Source organism: Parambassis ranga, chromosome 4, assembly GCF_900634625.1.
Source record: "Parambassis ranga chromosome 4, fParRan2.1, whole genome shotgun sequence".
NCBI classification, from domain to species: domain Eukaryota; kingdom Metazoa; phylum Chordata; class Actinopteri; family Ambassidae; genus Parambassis; species Parambassis ranga.
In genome coordinates this window covers 13,751,055-13,767,852 of record NC_041025.1, presented here as the reverse complement: position 1 = coordinate 13,767,852, position 16,798 = coordinate 13,751,055, and the positions used below count along the sequence as shown (strand labels likewise).

Sequence of the window (16,798 nt, the reverse complement as noted above, 5' to 3'; positions counted from 1 at the left end):
TCCATCTCGCCATTGGTTGCTCGCTTTCAACTACATCCATTCTATTGGACAGTGCAGCTGTCAATCATCAATATGACTGGAGCTTAGCCTCAGCGCGCGAAACGACACTCTCGTGGGTGCCACTGGCCTCTTGCATAGTTCTCGCGATGTTTCGCAGCGCCCTGTCAAACGGTAACCCAGAGAGACAGATGGTGCTTCTGGTAAACAACCTCACTGGAAGGGCTGTTTATTATGCCACAGGTATGCCTGCTTCTGTTATTTGGTTTCAGAATGAGTTGCTCTTCCTTCAAAAGAATCATTCAAACGTATTAAACTTGATAATGGAAAATAAATAAATAAATCCCGTTAATAATCCAGTTTAATTAATGGTCTCCCCCCCCTTCGTTTGGCGGGAGCTGAACACAAATAAGGTCAGTTCACACTGCAGTGGAGATAAGAAGTTTCGTTTGTGTGTGTTAGGGTTCGTGTTTTCATTTGTTCAGTGGCCAATGAACCATGTGATGCTATGATCATTAAAAATAAATACATAAATACTTTAAAAAAAATCACACTTGTTTTACATAAACTTCCCTTTGGCACATCTTAAATGCAAAGTGTACTTGAGTACTGCTAAGAGACATGAATATATTAAGAACAGAATAAAAACAAATCTTTATTTTCAGTGAAACATCGCTATTAAAATATATCTTGGACAAAATACAAATACCCGCTACTCCTGTGAGAGACTTTAATTAGGCCTAGCTGTGATGATTAAAGCCAACCTGCTGAATAAAGACCTCATTATTAAATAAATATGAATGTGTACTGCTATTATAGTACTAAAACTTTTCTTGCCAAATGTAGCAACACATAATCAATAAAACTAAAAGACCAGCTGGAACCATGTAAAACATACATCTAATAACAACAAACTGTAATCACAGCTGGTATACACCAGCCCATTATTGCTTTTGAATGATAAGAGCTCCTACTTATCTGTTTATAATGAATCCTTTAAAGGCAAGCATGCGGCAGGTAAAGCTCTTCCATTAATGCAAGACAGCATGGACTTCATGTAATGTGCAGCAGGTTTAACCTTTCCTTACTGCTCCTTTATGACACTAGTATTCCTTTCATATTTAGAGTTCTCACTCCTACACATCCTCAGCCAACAAATGGCCCTTCTCATTCATGTTCTAATTAAGGAGCCCGAAGACAGCCATCAACTTTTAGTAATCAACACCACTCCTCTTTAATATTTCAAGAACCCACTTCAGCCACATTGTGCCGCCATCAGTAGCTGGTTTCAGTGTTTCCTTGTTGCTATAGCAAAAAACATCCAATTTGCTAGAAGTTTATTTTCTATTATGTGTCTAAAAATACTGACAGGAATATTTCTAATGCAAATTGTTTTTCACATGTGTATGTTCAATAGCTTGTTTATTTCTGAAGTAAAATAGTTTATAAATCCTACACTCATTGATCTGATGTTCACAGTAGGTGTAAGCATAAAGTTACAAAAGCAATAGTTAATGCTAGAGTGTCCATCGTTACATTTTAATCCGTGTTAAACAGATCTCCCTGTACTCTTTACTTTTTATAATCTCCTGTCTGATAGCTTTTCTGCCCGGCATTATGGTAGCAAGCCTGACAACATTATTTAGGTTGAGTAACTGTAACAGTAACATTAGTAGCCACCATGTTTGTGTAATTTGTCTCACTGCCAGGAGGGGGAGATAACAACCCACACTGTCACTTTAACCTGTCTTCAAACTTTACTAGACATGTTCAGCATTATTTAAAAAGGATTCTTTCAGATTATTTTACTGCCTTGAAATTTGCTTGATTGGACTGAATAATGCATGAATATCTTATCACCTTCTCTCTGTTTAGGCAAATTCTGAGTAGAGGAAATGCAGGAATAATGCTCAGTCCCCTGACAGAGGCACTTCCCCTCTCTTTGGAGCTGCTCAGTATGTGGCTCTGACAATCCCAGAGGTGAATGTGTAGCAGAATGCATGTTGAGAAAATCCCTCCCAGCATGGAAACAGGTTTCACGCTAAGAGAAAAAAAAATCAGCTGTAAGGCATCTCTGGCGAAGTGGATCCTGGACAGAGGCGCCTGGCGGGTACCGAACAGCATTCAGAGCTCAGTGAGGATGACAGGAAGTGGACACGACAAGCCAAGTCATCCAGGAAATCCTTTTGTAGCTTTGTTATTGCTTGAGAAAGCACAACGGGCAGCGACTGCACACTGAGAAGGATGGAGTCCAGTTTCTCTTCCAGAGCCACGATCCTCCTATCGAGCTCTCCGCTCCGATGCTGCAGCTCACTCACCAAATCGTACATCATGTTCTGAGTCTGGGGAGCAACATGGAGACAGCATGCACTTTGTCACTTTAAAGTATCGTCACAATCAAAGGTACTAGCAATTTTACTCAAAATGCAGGCTCTTAGTGGGTCCATACCGAAACTAATGGAATATGGCAATTATCTAAGATTTCACAATAGCTATAGCTCATATGGGCAAATAAAATGGGTCCAGGTGTTCAGTACCAAATTTCCCAAAAAGCATTGTTGTGATGGAATAACCATGAACAAAATATGCTGTAAATATTTAGATTTACTCATTAAGAACAGTAGTCCATGCACCAACCTTTGCAAGATCAGCAACCGTATTGGCCTGGTCAGTTAATTTCCTTTGCTCCATTTTGACTCTTCGCAGTCTAAAGTTAGAAAAACAGACCTACAGTCACTTCTGAGCCAAATAAGTGCAGCACACACAACTGAAATCATAACTCATGTAATGAGGAAATACTTTGACACAAACCTTTACTAAATTTATTGACACGAGAAGGTAACTCTGCACTCCATCATCATCATCATCATCATGTTATGTGTGGATACCTACTGGTGGATGGCTTGCAGGAATTTTCGCTGATGGTGGCGCACTCTGGCATGGTCGATTTTCTTGACAAGCTTGGTGTTTTTGTAGATGAGCCACGTCTCCCTCAGCACATTTGCTGCCGTGTTTTTTATCTGAGAAGAAATATTATAGCATATTTAATTGTTTAAAATTCAGATTTGTGTCATATTTTTGTTTCTGTGATCCAAACAGACACTTTAGTTCAAAAGAATTAAAATGTTCAATGTAAAAACACTTAAAGTAGGATTTAAACACCTTTCACAATAATGTTCCTGTGCTTTTGAGAGTTTTGAATCTTTGTGAGTGAACAAACCTTTTTATAGAGCTGAGTATCCATCATGAAGTTGTGAACGTGTTTCTCAGCTCTGGTGAGTTCTGACTTCCTTGCAACAACGGCTACCACTAAGGCTGTGCAACCCGCTCCCTGAGGCGACAAAGACTGATGGTTAGTGTCAGTGCACACATGTATGTGTGTGTAAGCTTTTTGTGGCATTTATATAATGATTTTGGTCCAAAGTAGTAATTTAAATGCAAATTCAATAATGAATATGTATTTGTGCATTATTTCTACATGTATGGATGTACCATATCAGAATCAATCTCACCATTATTCCAGTTAACAGGCAAACCCCTTTACCACAGTAGGTGTGAGGGACCATGTCCCCGTAGCCGATGGACAAGAAGGTAATGGAGATAAGCCACATTGCACCAAGAAAAGTACTAGTGACTTCCTGTGCATCGTGATACCTGTTGAGACATGCCATTTTTTTGTCACAGTTCAGTGTGTGGACAGGCTGTGGGTCCTAGACTGTGTGTCCTAGACTCTATCATTGAGATAATACTACAGGAAGTGGATACCTCTCACATACGCGTACAGTCCAAGCTGCAATGATCCAGCAGGACACACTGAAGACCAGCAGGACTGTGCCGGGACAGATGGTCATCAGAGTCTTCATGACGAAGCGAGTGTCAAAGTTGATCTTGTTAAGTGCCCCGATGCTGCGAGAAGAAGCATCTGTAAACAGTTTGCTGTGGAGCAGCATCACCCGGCCAATCAGGTACAGGCGCAGGAACATTGGTACAGAGAGGATGATGTCGACGTCAGCGTCCGCCACGGAGGCTGTGTAGCTGAAGGCTAGTCGAGCAGTCCAGGTGAACACGTACTGACCCGGGATTGGATGGATGGCACAGACGAGGAGCTCCAACACAACAAAGAGAATGCGCTCGAAGGTCATAGCTATCCTCCAGTCATCTGCCCCATTATCCACCATGAAGAGCTAGGGAAGATCATTATTGATTATTACATATAAATGAATGGATGATTAACCACTTTATATGGATTGTGATTTATGGGTACTTAAATTACAGTACCTGAATTTCCCTTGCATGGTACATCACAATGAGTCCGAGAAGAATGACAGTAGAGAGGCTGATGAGGCCTTTCATCACATATGAATACATGGATTCCTGTATGTGAAGGAGACACCGAGGTAGGTGGCATGTAACCTCATCTCAGATATTAAAATTGAAATGTGTCATATTGATAGTGTGTGTGGTAATTTGCTCTATAGCACTATACCCACACAGGCCTACAGTACCTTGCTGTAAAATCCTCTTGACAGCTCTGTTTCAATCACCATGATAATAATGCCAAACATCCCACAGACCAACGCATAATCACTCAGCTGTTTGCGCTTCCCAAAGAGAGCTCTTCTCTGACCCAACCGGTAGCTAATGTCCTTGGTCTTCTTCTGTGGTACATTGCCCTCGTCTCTGTTCAGGTTCTCACTGTTGGCCTTACTAGAGTCCTCTCTGATGACTTTGGAGAAGGCATCCTCAAGGATGGCACTGTGAAGAAGCTGAAGAGGCTGCTGGCTTGAATGAAGGTCTGCAAGACTGGATCTCAAAGTACCATGGCTGCTTAATGGTCTTAGTGCATCCCCGTTAGCTGTGTCAGTGTCGGAATTGGCAGGAAGTGGAGGAGTGTGTTTAGGGAAGGAGAGTTTTGATCCACTGAGCTGTGAATTTGTCTGCAATAAAAGGTAAGATAGTCAGCACAGAACAGAGATTATGTCATCTCACATTCACTATACCTGGGTACAATGTACCTGACTTTGTCGCTCTCTTGTTCTTTCCTCCACTGTATCCTGGTTCTCAAGTGAACTATACAGGCTGGTGGAGAAAGACTTGACGCTTTTGTTACTGACTGGCGTGGATGACCTTTTCATCCACTGAGTGCTGGTCAGTGGGTTGTAAGGGAGATGTCGGCACTTATGGATGTTGGATGGATCTGCGGATGACTTGCAGGTTTGATCGGCAGTCATGGAGCTGTCTTGCTTCTGAAGTTGCTGTACTAGCAGTGGTTCCTTGCCAAAAAGTTCTCTCCAGTTGATGTCGGCACCAGCAGCAGGCTGAGGCTGTTTTTGAAGTTTGGGGTTTGTCTTTGCACACTCGGTGGAGTTCACAGGAATGTTGAACAAATTTGGAAAAACCACCTGGCTGCTGTCTGAGAGTTTAAAATGATTGCAAGCCTGCTCTTTTCGACCCTCTGTGCATTGAGGCATGAAATTATCCTGTGGATGGTTTGTTGCAGGTTTGAAAAGATCTCTTTGGTTGGTTTGCTGTGGTAAAACCTGGAAAGAGAAAGGCTGAGGGTGTGGTGAGGATGAAAGTCTTCTCTTATTTGTAACTCTGGAGTGGCAGTCTTGGACTGTGCCCTGTTTGGATTGTGGTGGAAAACCCAAAGCCTCTGAATGTTGGTGGGCTTCAGGACAGGGACAACCACATCTGTCACTGTGGTTTGGATGTCCCACACTTGTCCCTGCTGTCTCTGCAGAGGGTGAATCCTCTCCTACGCTGCTAACTTGGTCGCACAGCAGCAGCCAGTCCTGATCACTCAGCTGTGATAAGGTTAGGTTTCTGGTTTTCAGTGGCGACATTTGGGCTGAGCTTCTTGGTGGACTCATTCCATTAGATCTTTCATGTGGTGAAGATGAAACACAACACACAGCCTTCTCCTGCGTGGAGGATGTGTCCACTGATGGTCCATTGTATGGGTCATTTGAGGTCTTTGTTGGACCTCCTGAGGTACAATGCTCATGGTCCCCATCGTGGAAGACTTCACCTGTTGAGTCAAGGCGTCGTGTTGCATTGGTGGGTTTAACTAGAATCAACCTCATGTCATCACTGCAGCACTGAAACAACATTACACACATCGTTTTTCACAACACAGATATATAGATATGTTAATAAGATATAAAGTCTGGGCTGCGGATGAACAACACTAACATTGGCTTTTCAATCTGCTGGATAACGATGACATTTGATTCAGGCATGCCTCCTAAGAAGCAACTCTTCAGCCTTAAAATCATTAATCTGTAGTATAAGATTAAGATATTATGACTAAAATACTACTAAGATTCTGGTAATGCTGTGAGCTTCAGTTTTTCTCTGGGTTAAATTTATTTATAATAAGATCCTTAATCCTCTGTACATTACATCATTATTGTCTTTTGATGTGATCTATAGACACCAAATTTTCCTTATACAATTTATAATGTCTTAATCATATTTGCTTCATTGAAATTTTTATGTATTCCTGTTTTATATGCCTGTCTGTTGCTTATTTATATAATTTATTTACATCTATTATAGGCTATTTATATCCTCATTCATACATTGTGGTCAAAGTGTCTCTATTAATGGATGAATGAATTTGAAACATAAAAATACATTTTATATGAATGCACTACATCTCATTTTAAAATAATATATTTTATTAAAATCAGAAATAGTAAAACAACAGTGTAGTTATCAGTTTTGTGTTTCAGAGCTGATGTAGAGATAAATTCTTATGGTTTATGTTGATCATAATTCCTGCTGTTAAATTAAAGCTCCAAATCAAGTGATTAGTAAATAAAGTAAATAATAATCTAGTGCATAAAAAGTGGAATTAGTTGAAGCACCAGTGAACCAATGATAAAAAAGGAGCAGAGCTAATATATAAATGTGCTCTTCTACTTCAGAAAAATTCACATTTAAGTTTATTTTTTAACCCCTGTTAACCTGTTTAATAGTACGTGTGGGGAGAAAAGGTTAAAAAAAAAGAACTCCTTCAATTTAAATATTTTGGATAGTTAAACTCAGTGTACTATGTTTAACACATATTATAAGCATATCCTAACTCTTTTACTAACATTTATTTAATCTCAGATTGTGTATTCAGGTGGTCGTGAATATGAAACATTCTGTCAAAAGCAGATGTGACCCCCCTCCTATGATTGTTTACCGTGCACGAAAATCATCAGAAAGGCTAAGAGGATAACAGAGCAGATTCACACATCATTCAATTATAGTATAAAGATTTAAACTGACAAAATTAAAAATCAGCAGTCTAAATGTTGGGCCTACTAATTTATTCAACATAATTTTGTGTATGAAGTTTAAAAAAGGGATAAATGATAAAACATTGATTTAACACTTAATGTCTTGGATCATTATTTTGATTGTTTAAAGATTCCCCCGTTTTTTTACAGCTTGTCTTTACATGCATTATGACTTTGACATAAATCTAATATAATAAAATCTAATTATAAGAGAAAGTGTGTACCTTACTCATAATCAATAAATTAAAAACAATATGTGACCCTTACCTTCTTCCAAGGTGTTACTTTGTCCAAACTTTGAGCAGCAGGTTCCAAACAAAAAGTGCTCCTGATGTGCAAAATTGGTGTTTAAAAACAGAGAAGCAGTCTGAGTGGGTGTTGGACGGCGGCTTGCCTCCTCCCAGTATGAACACTTAATAAAGGAGCTTTAGAGACGCTTTCCTTTGAAAGTAATGATTAGAATTCAACATGAAGAAAGAAAAGGGCAGCAGCAGCTGGCCTGGTAAAGGGTTGCCATGCAAATGGACAGGGAGTGGGAGGGTGTAGCAACAGGTCGGGATGCAGAGATAACAAAAATCTGGAACATCAGACCGGTGTGTTAAGATGCAACATCACACACAGAAGCTCAAAGACATCCCTGCAAATTGGGAGTGGACTGGTAGGTTGCTATGGGGAAAAGAAAAGAAACTGGTAGCTCTAAATGCAAAGAGGGAAATAAAAGGGTAGTTGAACTTGTCATTGAAGCTGTATGGTTCAAAGGCCTTCGCACCGTCTCTTATCTTCTCCGCCACAAGAGCCTGTAGGACAAAGGTGCCCATTTTTAAACCTTGTTTTAAATTAATCATGCCAATGAGTGCAAGGACTCATCAGTCCTAGAAAATCTAACAAATGACACTGCAGGAGCAGTTTTAAATGACACATTTAAGCATGCCACTCTTAATTAATTAAAACAGTTATGAAGATGCATCACCTCCAGATACAGCTGCAACACTTAGAAAAAGGATGTGTCTCCAATTAGACCTTTTAAATGGTTTAGTTTGTCTATACAGTTGTACAAACATGTTAACAGAACTCAAGGCTCTTGAAAATGTTAAGAACAGACTGCTTTACAATAAATTATATTTCATTGTTTTTCCTTTGCATTTCCCTTTTTATCAAACACTTGCTCTAAATATCTTCCTGGCATTTTGTGGAAAACCTGCTTTTACTGTACTTAAATTGTTCATTTGTTTTACTTATTTATAATTTTCTGCCTTGTTTTATCTGTGCTGTCTCTACGCGCTCTCGCATCAGACAAAGGCAGCAGTTTGCTGCCTCAGCAGCTCAATATATGAATGTTGCTGTGCTGCAGAAAACCTTTGTGATCAGCAGTGGCAGTAAACACTGTCACCAGCTGTATGAATGATTACCAAACTCATTTGAAGCAACTACACAACTGTTTAACTGTTTAAAGCCTGAATAAAAATCATAACTGCATCTCAATTCACCTACTAGGTTAAATAAAAGTTTTATTATTATTTTTATAACTCATGTGCTCCGTTTTCAGAAGTCGTAGTGGACATTCTGTTATGTGAGAATAAACAGAATCTTAAATGTCTGGCTAAAAGCCAGTGCAGGGGTAGATAAAAGAGGCTAAATTCAGCTACTGTTTAAGGTCTTATTATCCTAATTCATGTTGTTTGAATATCTTAAAGATATTTTAGAGCATCAACCTGTAAATCAGACTGATTCTTTTTTACCACCTAGTTTTTCCAGCCAGAGAAAACATCAATCTTATGCAACTTAGATTCACTGTCGTCTGTCCAAGTAATGTTAAAAAAAGCAAGCAGTTAACTATGTAGTCGGCCATTTTTTTTAAAGATAAAAAGCAGTATTAATATTTCAGTTGTCACATGTCTAGGACACTGTTATGCCTCCAGCAACATTACTGATTCACTTACCAAACATAACCAATGTCTCCTTGCCAGCCAGAGATATTTTAAATTTAGCATGATTTTGCTGCTGTGGAACACAAACAACATTCAGCTTTCTCCTTAAAAGTCCACTCCAGCTGCTTTTCTGAATAAGCATCGCACAAAAGCACCTAACTGCAAAAAAAAGTTCTTGACTTCAATAAATGTGTGCCTCCTAATAACTCCAACAAGATATGTTGATGCTTGAGTGGTGAACTTTAATAAGTTACTCTCAAAACATTTAGCTTCCCACCTCCCTTTAAGTGCTATTAAATAAGGTGTACGGTAACTTAATTAATCAGCTTCATCAGATACCGCGTGCACCGACATGATGATTCGTTGTTATAGCCTGATACATGATTTCTCCCTGCTACAGACAATGAAGTGGAGTCTCCATGCACTGGAGAGATTGTTTCTGGGGGGGAAAGTGGTGAAGCTCTCTTCAGCAACATTATTCAATGAAATTATGCAATTTTATTTTTCAATGGAGGCCTCCAGTGTGCATAGGCAGACAGATCTCAAGTGGAGTCATGTGGGTAAAGAGTGCATTCACTTTGAGTTGTAGTTGACAAAGCGTTGATTCAGGGGGTTCTCTGGCGCCTTAGACCACTCCTTTTTCAACTGTTGCTTCAGCTGTGACAACCTCATGTTAGGGTTCTCCTGTTTTAGACGAGCCATGTTTGCCTCCTCATAGGCAAGAAATGCTGCTCTCATCCGCCGCTCTGGGTGGCGATCCATGTCCTCAGGCCCCGTGCTAAGAGACAGGGACACATTATTAGTAATAATTAATTGTTATATACACTGTAAACACTAGACCAACAGGACACCACACACAGTTGGTACCTGAGCACAGCGATGGCATCTTCTATAGTTCTGGCTTCCACGGTTCCTTCTTCAGGGATAATTCTGTTCACATTCTCCTCCAGTGGCGTCTCCAAGTGGCTCATTTCTATGATAACAAATGTAATATAACCTCTGGCAGTTGAGTTTCACCTGATCTGCTTGAACCGAATTGCACCTTTGGGGACTAATAAAGTTGTTTTGATTTGATTCTTTACCAAAGTAGTTTTATCCTTACTATAACCAACAGATAATTGGTAACATTTTCAACTTTAACTTTACCTTTAGGCTTGAGCTGCTGCTGCTGCTGCTGCTGTTGTTGCTCATTCTGAAGCGTCTCCTTGATCTGGGCACGAGTCACTTTTCCACTAGCCTCCAGCTGGGCTTTGCCTTTTATTCTGGCATTTTCCTCATCCAGTAGTCGCTGATTTTCCTTCTTCCTCTCAAGGGCTTCCAACCTCCTCTTCTCTTTGTCATCCTATAATGGCAGAAAATTGTTCATAGATGAGTTCCTGATCTCATGTGCTCAAAATACAAACTTTTTACGTTTTTGTCGACTACATGTATAAAAGCAGCATTTTGGTACAGGTACAGCAAATACTGTAACAGCTTAGCTTAGTTTTGCCATTATTTCTATTGTGTATGTTTTTGTCAACAATAACAATGTAACATTAATGACTGTCCAAACATAAGTTAGTGCAGTTCAACACATTGAACTAGACATTGGTTTGAGAGACCACTCACCTTCCTCTGCTCTTTTTTGAGTACATGTTTATCAGTCTCCTGCCACAGAGCATCTTCTTCTTCCTTCTTCTTGCGGGCGTCTGCAACCGCCTTGGCTTCAGCCTTGCGGGCTTTGGCTGTGACCGCCTTGGAGTTCTCACCTTGGAACTTCTTTGGCATCCCAACAGCTGCCTTTTAGCTGAAAAGAATTCAGGAGACCAATCAAGAGTGTGACAGTCAACACATTTTAACGTAACATACACACAACATAATGATGTAAGTTCATTTCATTTAGGACTCTGCCTAAAATTCTGTCAATGTGGTAATGTGGACATGTATATTTAATATTTATCACTCGATGATATGTTTACATAATCGTACTGTGCAGCAGTTCTTTTTTAAAAAAAACATAGCTAGATCTTACGCTAAATAGTAAATTGCTATATAAATATCTACATATAATGTGCAAATTTAAAAAGACAATGCTATATTGACGAGCAAGACGTGGGGTCAGTGAACACACTTGTCAAAAGGCTATAACATAAATAAAATAATGAAACTGCAGTATGCCTGTGTGTATGCCTGAGTGTAGCTAGTTAGCATTTGCTAGCTACGGAAAGACTGAAAAAACCAGCTAGCCACTGTACTAAGCGTTACATACCGTTACTTTACATACATTTAGCTATGATGATAATCATCACATTTTATATTTGTATAAAATAAAAACACATACCAGTACGAGAGGAAAACCAGGTCGTGCACAGACGACTTTTTATTGTTGTTTCGAATTGGCATCTGCCACCTCCTCCTCCCAGAAACCTGCGCGCACATTGATGACATCACGATCGACAGTTGATTTTCCTCACGAGTTTTTTTTAAACCTATTTAATAAATTTGGCAGTCAGTTCTTTTATATATTAGACACACGGATTGTTCAAATATACCACTTTATTTATTGTAAATGTACAGTGTGTAGCCATACAACATAACTGTAAGAAAAATGTTGTCATCCTTGTACAGACACAGACGATTGTAATATTGTTATTCTTAATATTTTATATTAATATAGACTTTACAGAAGTATTATTACGTATATATATATATAGAGGGTACCCTTTGATAAAAGGGTACTTGCTGTTGTGTAAATAGTGTAATTTGAGATTGAATATAAAACCTGCAGGAGCTTATCTGTATGCATTTTTTCTATAATCAGAAGTCATTGTCACTTTCCTCCAGCAGAGGGGGCCTCACCCCTCCCCTGGATGGACGGTTACCCCGAGACAATGAGCCCTCTAAACTGTCATCCTCCAGATCCTTGCTCTCCTCCTCCTCTTCCTCCTCTTCACCTTCATCATCTTCCTCATCATCTTCATCCACATCAATCTCACTGTCTTCAGTCTAAAAGAGCCAACGCACACAAATTTAATAAGGTATTTTTTTTTTAACATGTGTACCGTTACTTTTTTGTGCAACTACAGACAGACACATTGTGGAAGACAGGATTTCTTTTCTAAACACATCTAAAGGGTCTATTATTCTATAATACCAGCACAGAGTACAGAACTAATTTAGTGTCTAGTTGTGTACTATACTGTATCTTTACAGAATTTAAAGGAAAAATCCGCACATGATTCCAGCTTCACCAGTGTTACAGACTACTTAATTTCCCTCTATAACATATGATATGATAGTCAATACCAAACAATGTCAATGTCACATGTACAGCTATTGTTCTACAGGCTTTGCACATACTGTATTTACATACTTACTTCTGCTTCTACTCCACCTTGCTAACCGTACTAGTATTTACACTAAGCAACGTGGTGGTGAAACTTTGGAACGTGTGGAACTTTTCCTTGTCGCTCAGACAATTTTGACAAGGATTTTTCTCCTAAATACACATAGAGAAAGAGGGAGTAAAACTAGATCCTGGTCCTGCACAAACCTTTCCTTTCCGCTGCTTTTTAGCATGAGGGACTGACCTTCTGGAAACTGCTAAAAAGGCCTTACGACAGAAAAAAAGTTACATTTACACACACCAATCAAGCTAGATGGTGTGATAAACTGATGGTGTACATGATTGCTGTGTAAACATGGCAATTTAAGGTCAAATATAGGAGTCAACAGCCACAGGGAGCAAAATCAGAGCAGACTTTCAATCATCAAGTTTTGTGTTCAAAGTAATGATGAGAAGAAGTGAAGGAAGTGAGACTTATGTATTGATGGCTGACATTACTAACCTCGTCACTGTCACCGCCCTGCATGTTCCCAATGAAACGTGCTCCTCTCCCTGAATAAAAAAACAAAAACAGAACAAAGCCATTGTGATGTGAATTTATTTCAGAAAGCCACATTTAAGATAAAAATTCAACAAAGAAGTGGTTACCGGTTGTGTGCATACCTGTCATGATGCCGTTTCGTGTGGGTCGTGGCTTAGAAGGCCGGGATTCTTCTATGTCGCTGTCTGAGCCTTCATCTTCTGGGACATCCATGTCAGAGTCCTCATCTTTCACTGCAGAAAACATGTTTTATAAAACAAATGATTAAGACTATACAAATTGTTTGTGATCATGTGATTTTTTTGCTTTTAGTTTGTGTGTGTCTCACAAGAACTCTTCATCTGATCCCTCTCTTCCTCTCTTATTTTCTGTTGCGTCAACCTCATATTGTTTTCAGCTTCCTGCAGAGAAGACATAACATGTTTCATACAATTTCCAAGCATTCATTCATCATTATTTTATCATCTCTCCATTCCCTCATATTTCTATTGAAGTTTAGCAGAACGGCACCAACTAGTCTCCATCTTTTACCACTTTAAAAACAACATGTGCAGATTAATAGAGTTTAGCAGTCTGAGTCAAAAGTGTTCTATATACCCCACACACCTCAAACCTCTCTTGTTCCAGTCGATGGTATTCATCCAGTTGTGACTCCAGGAAGGTGAGGTTCCTGAACATCTCCACATAGATACCATATTGCTTCTGCAGCTCTTCTTCTATCTTCTCATATTCATCCATGAATGCTGGCCTAAGAGATGAAGAACAAAAATTCACTTACCTGCACCTAAATAACTGCGGGAACTGAGAACTTAAAACAGCTATAAGCTCAAAGAATAATCGTACCTAACACTCTGAAGTGTCTGCATCCTCTTCCGAGTCCTCTCCAGCTCCTGCTTCTTCTTTTCTATCTTGGCATCCAGACTGTTCTTATCAGAAACCACATTGTTCAACATATCTTTGGTCTTTTCCACGCTTTCCTTTGATACAAAAGATGTAAAAGCAGACTCAATATATTGACCAAACAAACACATTGAAAATGAAATGGAAACCTGTCAGGATAAATACAGACCAAAACCTCCTTGATGGCAGCTCTCAAGGCCTTTTCAGTCTCATTGATCTCTAGAGGTCTTGCAATGGCTGCGGTTCTCATTTCCTGTGAGTGTCATGAAAACAAACAAAGACAAGGCAAGTGTTGTAAGCTGTTATCTATCTGATGCTAATGTAGACAGAGGTTTATTAAATAATAGAAAACCCTGAGGAAAAGAGACTTCTCTTTAACATAAATAAATAAAAACTGGGTGAAATAATCATGTCTACCTGTGCCATGAGTCATTTGTGTTTTGTCTCACCCTTAGGTCCACTTCTTTTCCCAGTAAATCATACAGAGATGCTCCTTTAGATGTGACCTCTGATGCAAGCTGTCGAGCTGTTTTCAGATCTGAAATCTAAAGTCAAGACATATGGACACCCGATCAATAAACATGATGTGTTCTATTCTATCTGTATAAAATATAAGGAGAAGAAAAAAGAAGACGAAATCAATTGTAGAAGTCACTGATGGTATTGTTGATGTGAAATTAAAAAGTGCACCTTACCCGTGAGCCAAGGTCAAACTTAAACTTGTTGGTGTCCTCCTCAGCTCTGTCTCCCAGAGCCATCTGCTTGGTTTTCATTGCACTGTACAGTACTGTGGTGATCTTCAGCAGCTCTTTCACTGCATAGCCATCAGCCTGGTAAAGACGCTTAGTGTTTAACTTGATGTGAGCCTTTGTTGCCTAAAACCAGATGAGACGATGGTTAAGCATGATCAATAGCAGACCTTCAGTTTCTAATAAAAAAACACAAGACAAAGCAGAAAGTCACCATGAACTGAGCCACAGCCTTGATGAAGAATATTCTGTCTGACTCTGTGTCTACATCAGTGGGGATATCCATATGAGGCTCATATCTTAAAGTAGAAAGACAAACCAAACAAACCGGACATTTAGATAGTTATAGAATTTCTTATGAAGAAGTTTAAAACTCATACACACCTCTTTACAAGCCATATTAGGATTTCGGCCACAAGAGTGAAGTTGGGTGTTCTGAAGTTCTCCATAGAAATCAAGCGAGGGTAGCCCAATGCCCTCATCATTTCTGTGAAATCTTTTCAATAAGACACAAGTCCAGTTACGGTTTTTTACTTAAGTTTTAATAAAGAGCAGAAAGTCAATCTCACTTACTCTGTAGGTCTCTGAACGACATTTTGAAGCACTTTACAGGGAACCTGTACTGTTTCCTCCTTTGACAACAAACGAGAGAGAGAGAGGGAGAGAGGGGGGTGATGCATTCAAAGCAAACAAGCTATTAGCTCTGATCTAGATTGATCAATTATGATGGGAGAAGCTTGAGAACCATGTGACTGTTCGCATCGCACTTTTGATGGCAGCTGTGTATTGTTACGGTATGTTATGTTCACAGTGCCACGTTTCTCTTTAGGTTCCAGATAGCATGGGGTGTAACATTTAATTATAGACACGTTTAGCAGATTAGCACCATCACGCAGATTGCTGTTAATTGCACCAACGCGTTGTTCTGCGTCGATGCCTCACCTAATGAAATTGCCTTCTTTAGACGTAACGTCACAGTACAGAGAATAGTTTAACAATTAATCAGTTTCATATTGATCTGGACTCACTGCTGGATACCGCAGGATTATGTTTAGCCAGCAATCAAGTGTTGCTGCTTGTGATTTCTTAGCCTAATTAGCTTGACGCTAGCTGTAGGATAACAATAAGCTAACGCCAGTGGTACAATAGCATGTAAAGAGTCATAATAGTTTAATAAACTGCCTGGTTAGTTGGTTAGCATTAACATACAACTGTTTACGAACATGGATTTGATACCTGTTGTTAGCGTTGTCTTATTCTTCTTCTTCTTTTAGTTCATTGGCGGGTAGCATCCTACTCTTAGGTGCATTACCGCCACCTATTCTATACTGGAGTGTGGGCGTGAGTGGAGAGAGCTAAACTAAATACTAAGCCTGTTTCCCTTAGATAACTTAGCAAATATTTCCAAGGTTTCCCTTTTAGAATGGATGGTATCTGTAATTCATTAATGCCTGCTTTCCTTATGTCCCTCTGGAACCTATTTCTTTCTGTTGCGTATTACCATTGATGGTCTCTATGGAAACCAGTTCTTGTTCTACGGAAGCTCAACAAAGTCAAAAAACACTAACAATGCCTAAATCTATTCTGCAAGGTAGCCTCAGTACTGGCTACATGAATGGTCATGGTGTGTAATGTAAGGCCTAGTAGTACAAATATGAGGTAATTGTTTGCTTTAGTTACTAACCAGATGCTTTAAAAATTAAGATTTTTGCACATAAAACACAAGACCTTAAATAATTAATGCATGCTTCTGTTTAAACTTTTTTAATAATAACATGATACTGTGATCTTTTCCAAGATCCACATATTCTACCAGTCTGACAAGGGGAGCTTGTCTTTTCTGTGGTGTGCTGGGGAGAAGGGATTAAAGCAAAGGATGCCAACAGATTGGACAAACTCATTATAAAGGCAGGATCTGTTGTTGGTTTTAAGCTTGCCAACCTGGAGGAGGTGGCGAGGGACAGGATGCTGGATAAATATAAACTGCTGACAATCATGGACAATCCCTCCCACCCTCTCCACAACACTGTGGACAAACTGAGAAGCAGCTTCAGCAACAGACTCCT

At 39.5% G+C, this 16,798-nt stretch overlaps 3 protein-coding genes across 3 annotated transcripts; all 3 read right to left on the bottom strand.

The window, feature by feature from the left end:
- Positions 1–2,054: 2,054 nt before the first annotated feature.
- Positions 2,055–6,083, bottom strand: kcnn1b (potassium intermediate/small conductance calcium-activated channel, subfamily N, member 1b). The gene is made up of 9 exons (XM_028403930.1): positions 5,013–6,083; positions 4,503–4,934; positions 4,276–4,371; positions 3,763–4,181; positions 3,510–3,651; positions 3,218–3,328; positions 2,890–3,017; positions 2,635–2,704; positions 2,055–2,339 (listed from the first exon to the last, which is right to left on the bottom strand). The coding sequence occupies exons 1-9, from the start codon at positions 6,081–6,083 to the stop codon at positions 2,055–2,057; spliced, it is 2,754 nt and encodes a 917-aa protein (XP_028259731.1).
- A 3,355-nt stretch (positions 6,084–9,438) lies between these two features.
- On the bottom strand, positions 9,439–11,643 carry ccdc124 (coiled-coil domain containing 124). Its single transcript, XM_028403979.1, has 5 exons — positions 11,538–11,643; positions 10,826–11,003; positions 10,364–10,559; positions 10,085–10,190; positions 9,439–9,995 (listed from the first exon to the last, which is right to left on the bottom strand). Exons 2-5 carry the CDS (start codon positions 10,982–10,984, stop codon positions 9,791–9,793), a joined length of 666 nt encoding a protein of 221 aa, XP_028259780.1. The 5' UTR covers positions 10,985–11,003; positions 11,538–11,643; the 3' UTR covers positions 9,439–9,790.
- Positions 11,644–11,734: 91 nt separating this feature from the next.
- Positions 11,735–16,239, bottom strand: cluap1 (clusterin associated protein 1). The gene is made up of 13 exons (XM_028404042.1): positions 15,969–16,239; positions 15,306–15,364; positions 15,117–15,228; positions 14,947–15,031; positions 14,679–14,858; positions 14,433–14,528; positions 14,153–14,236; positions 13,927–14,060; positions 13,690–13,831; positions 13,412–13,484; positions 13,206–13,316; positions 13,045–13,094; positions 11,735–12,202 (listed from the first exon to the last, which is right to left on the bottom strand). The coding sequence occupies exons 2-13, from the start codon at positions 15,325–15,327 to the stop codon at positions 12,014–12,016; spliced, it is 1,278 nt and encodes a 425-aa protein (XP_028259843.1). The 5' UTR covers positions 15,328–15,364; positions 15,969–16,239; the 3' UTR covers positions 11,735–12,013.
- Between the last annotated feature and the right edge of the window lie 559 nt (positions 16,240–16,798).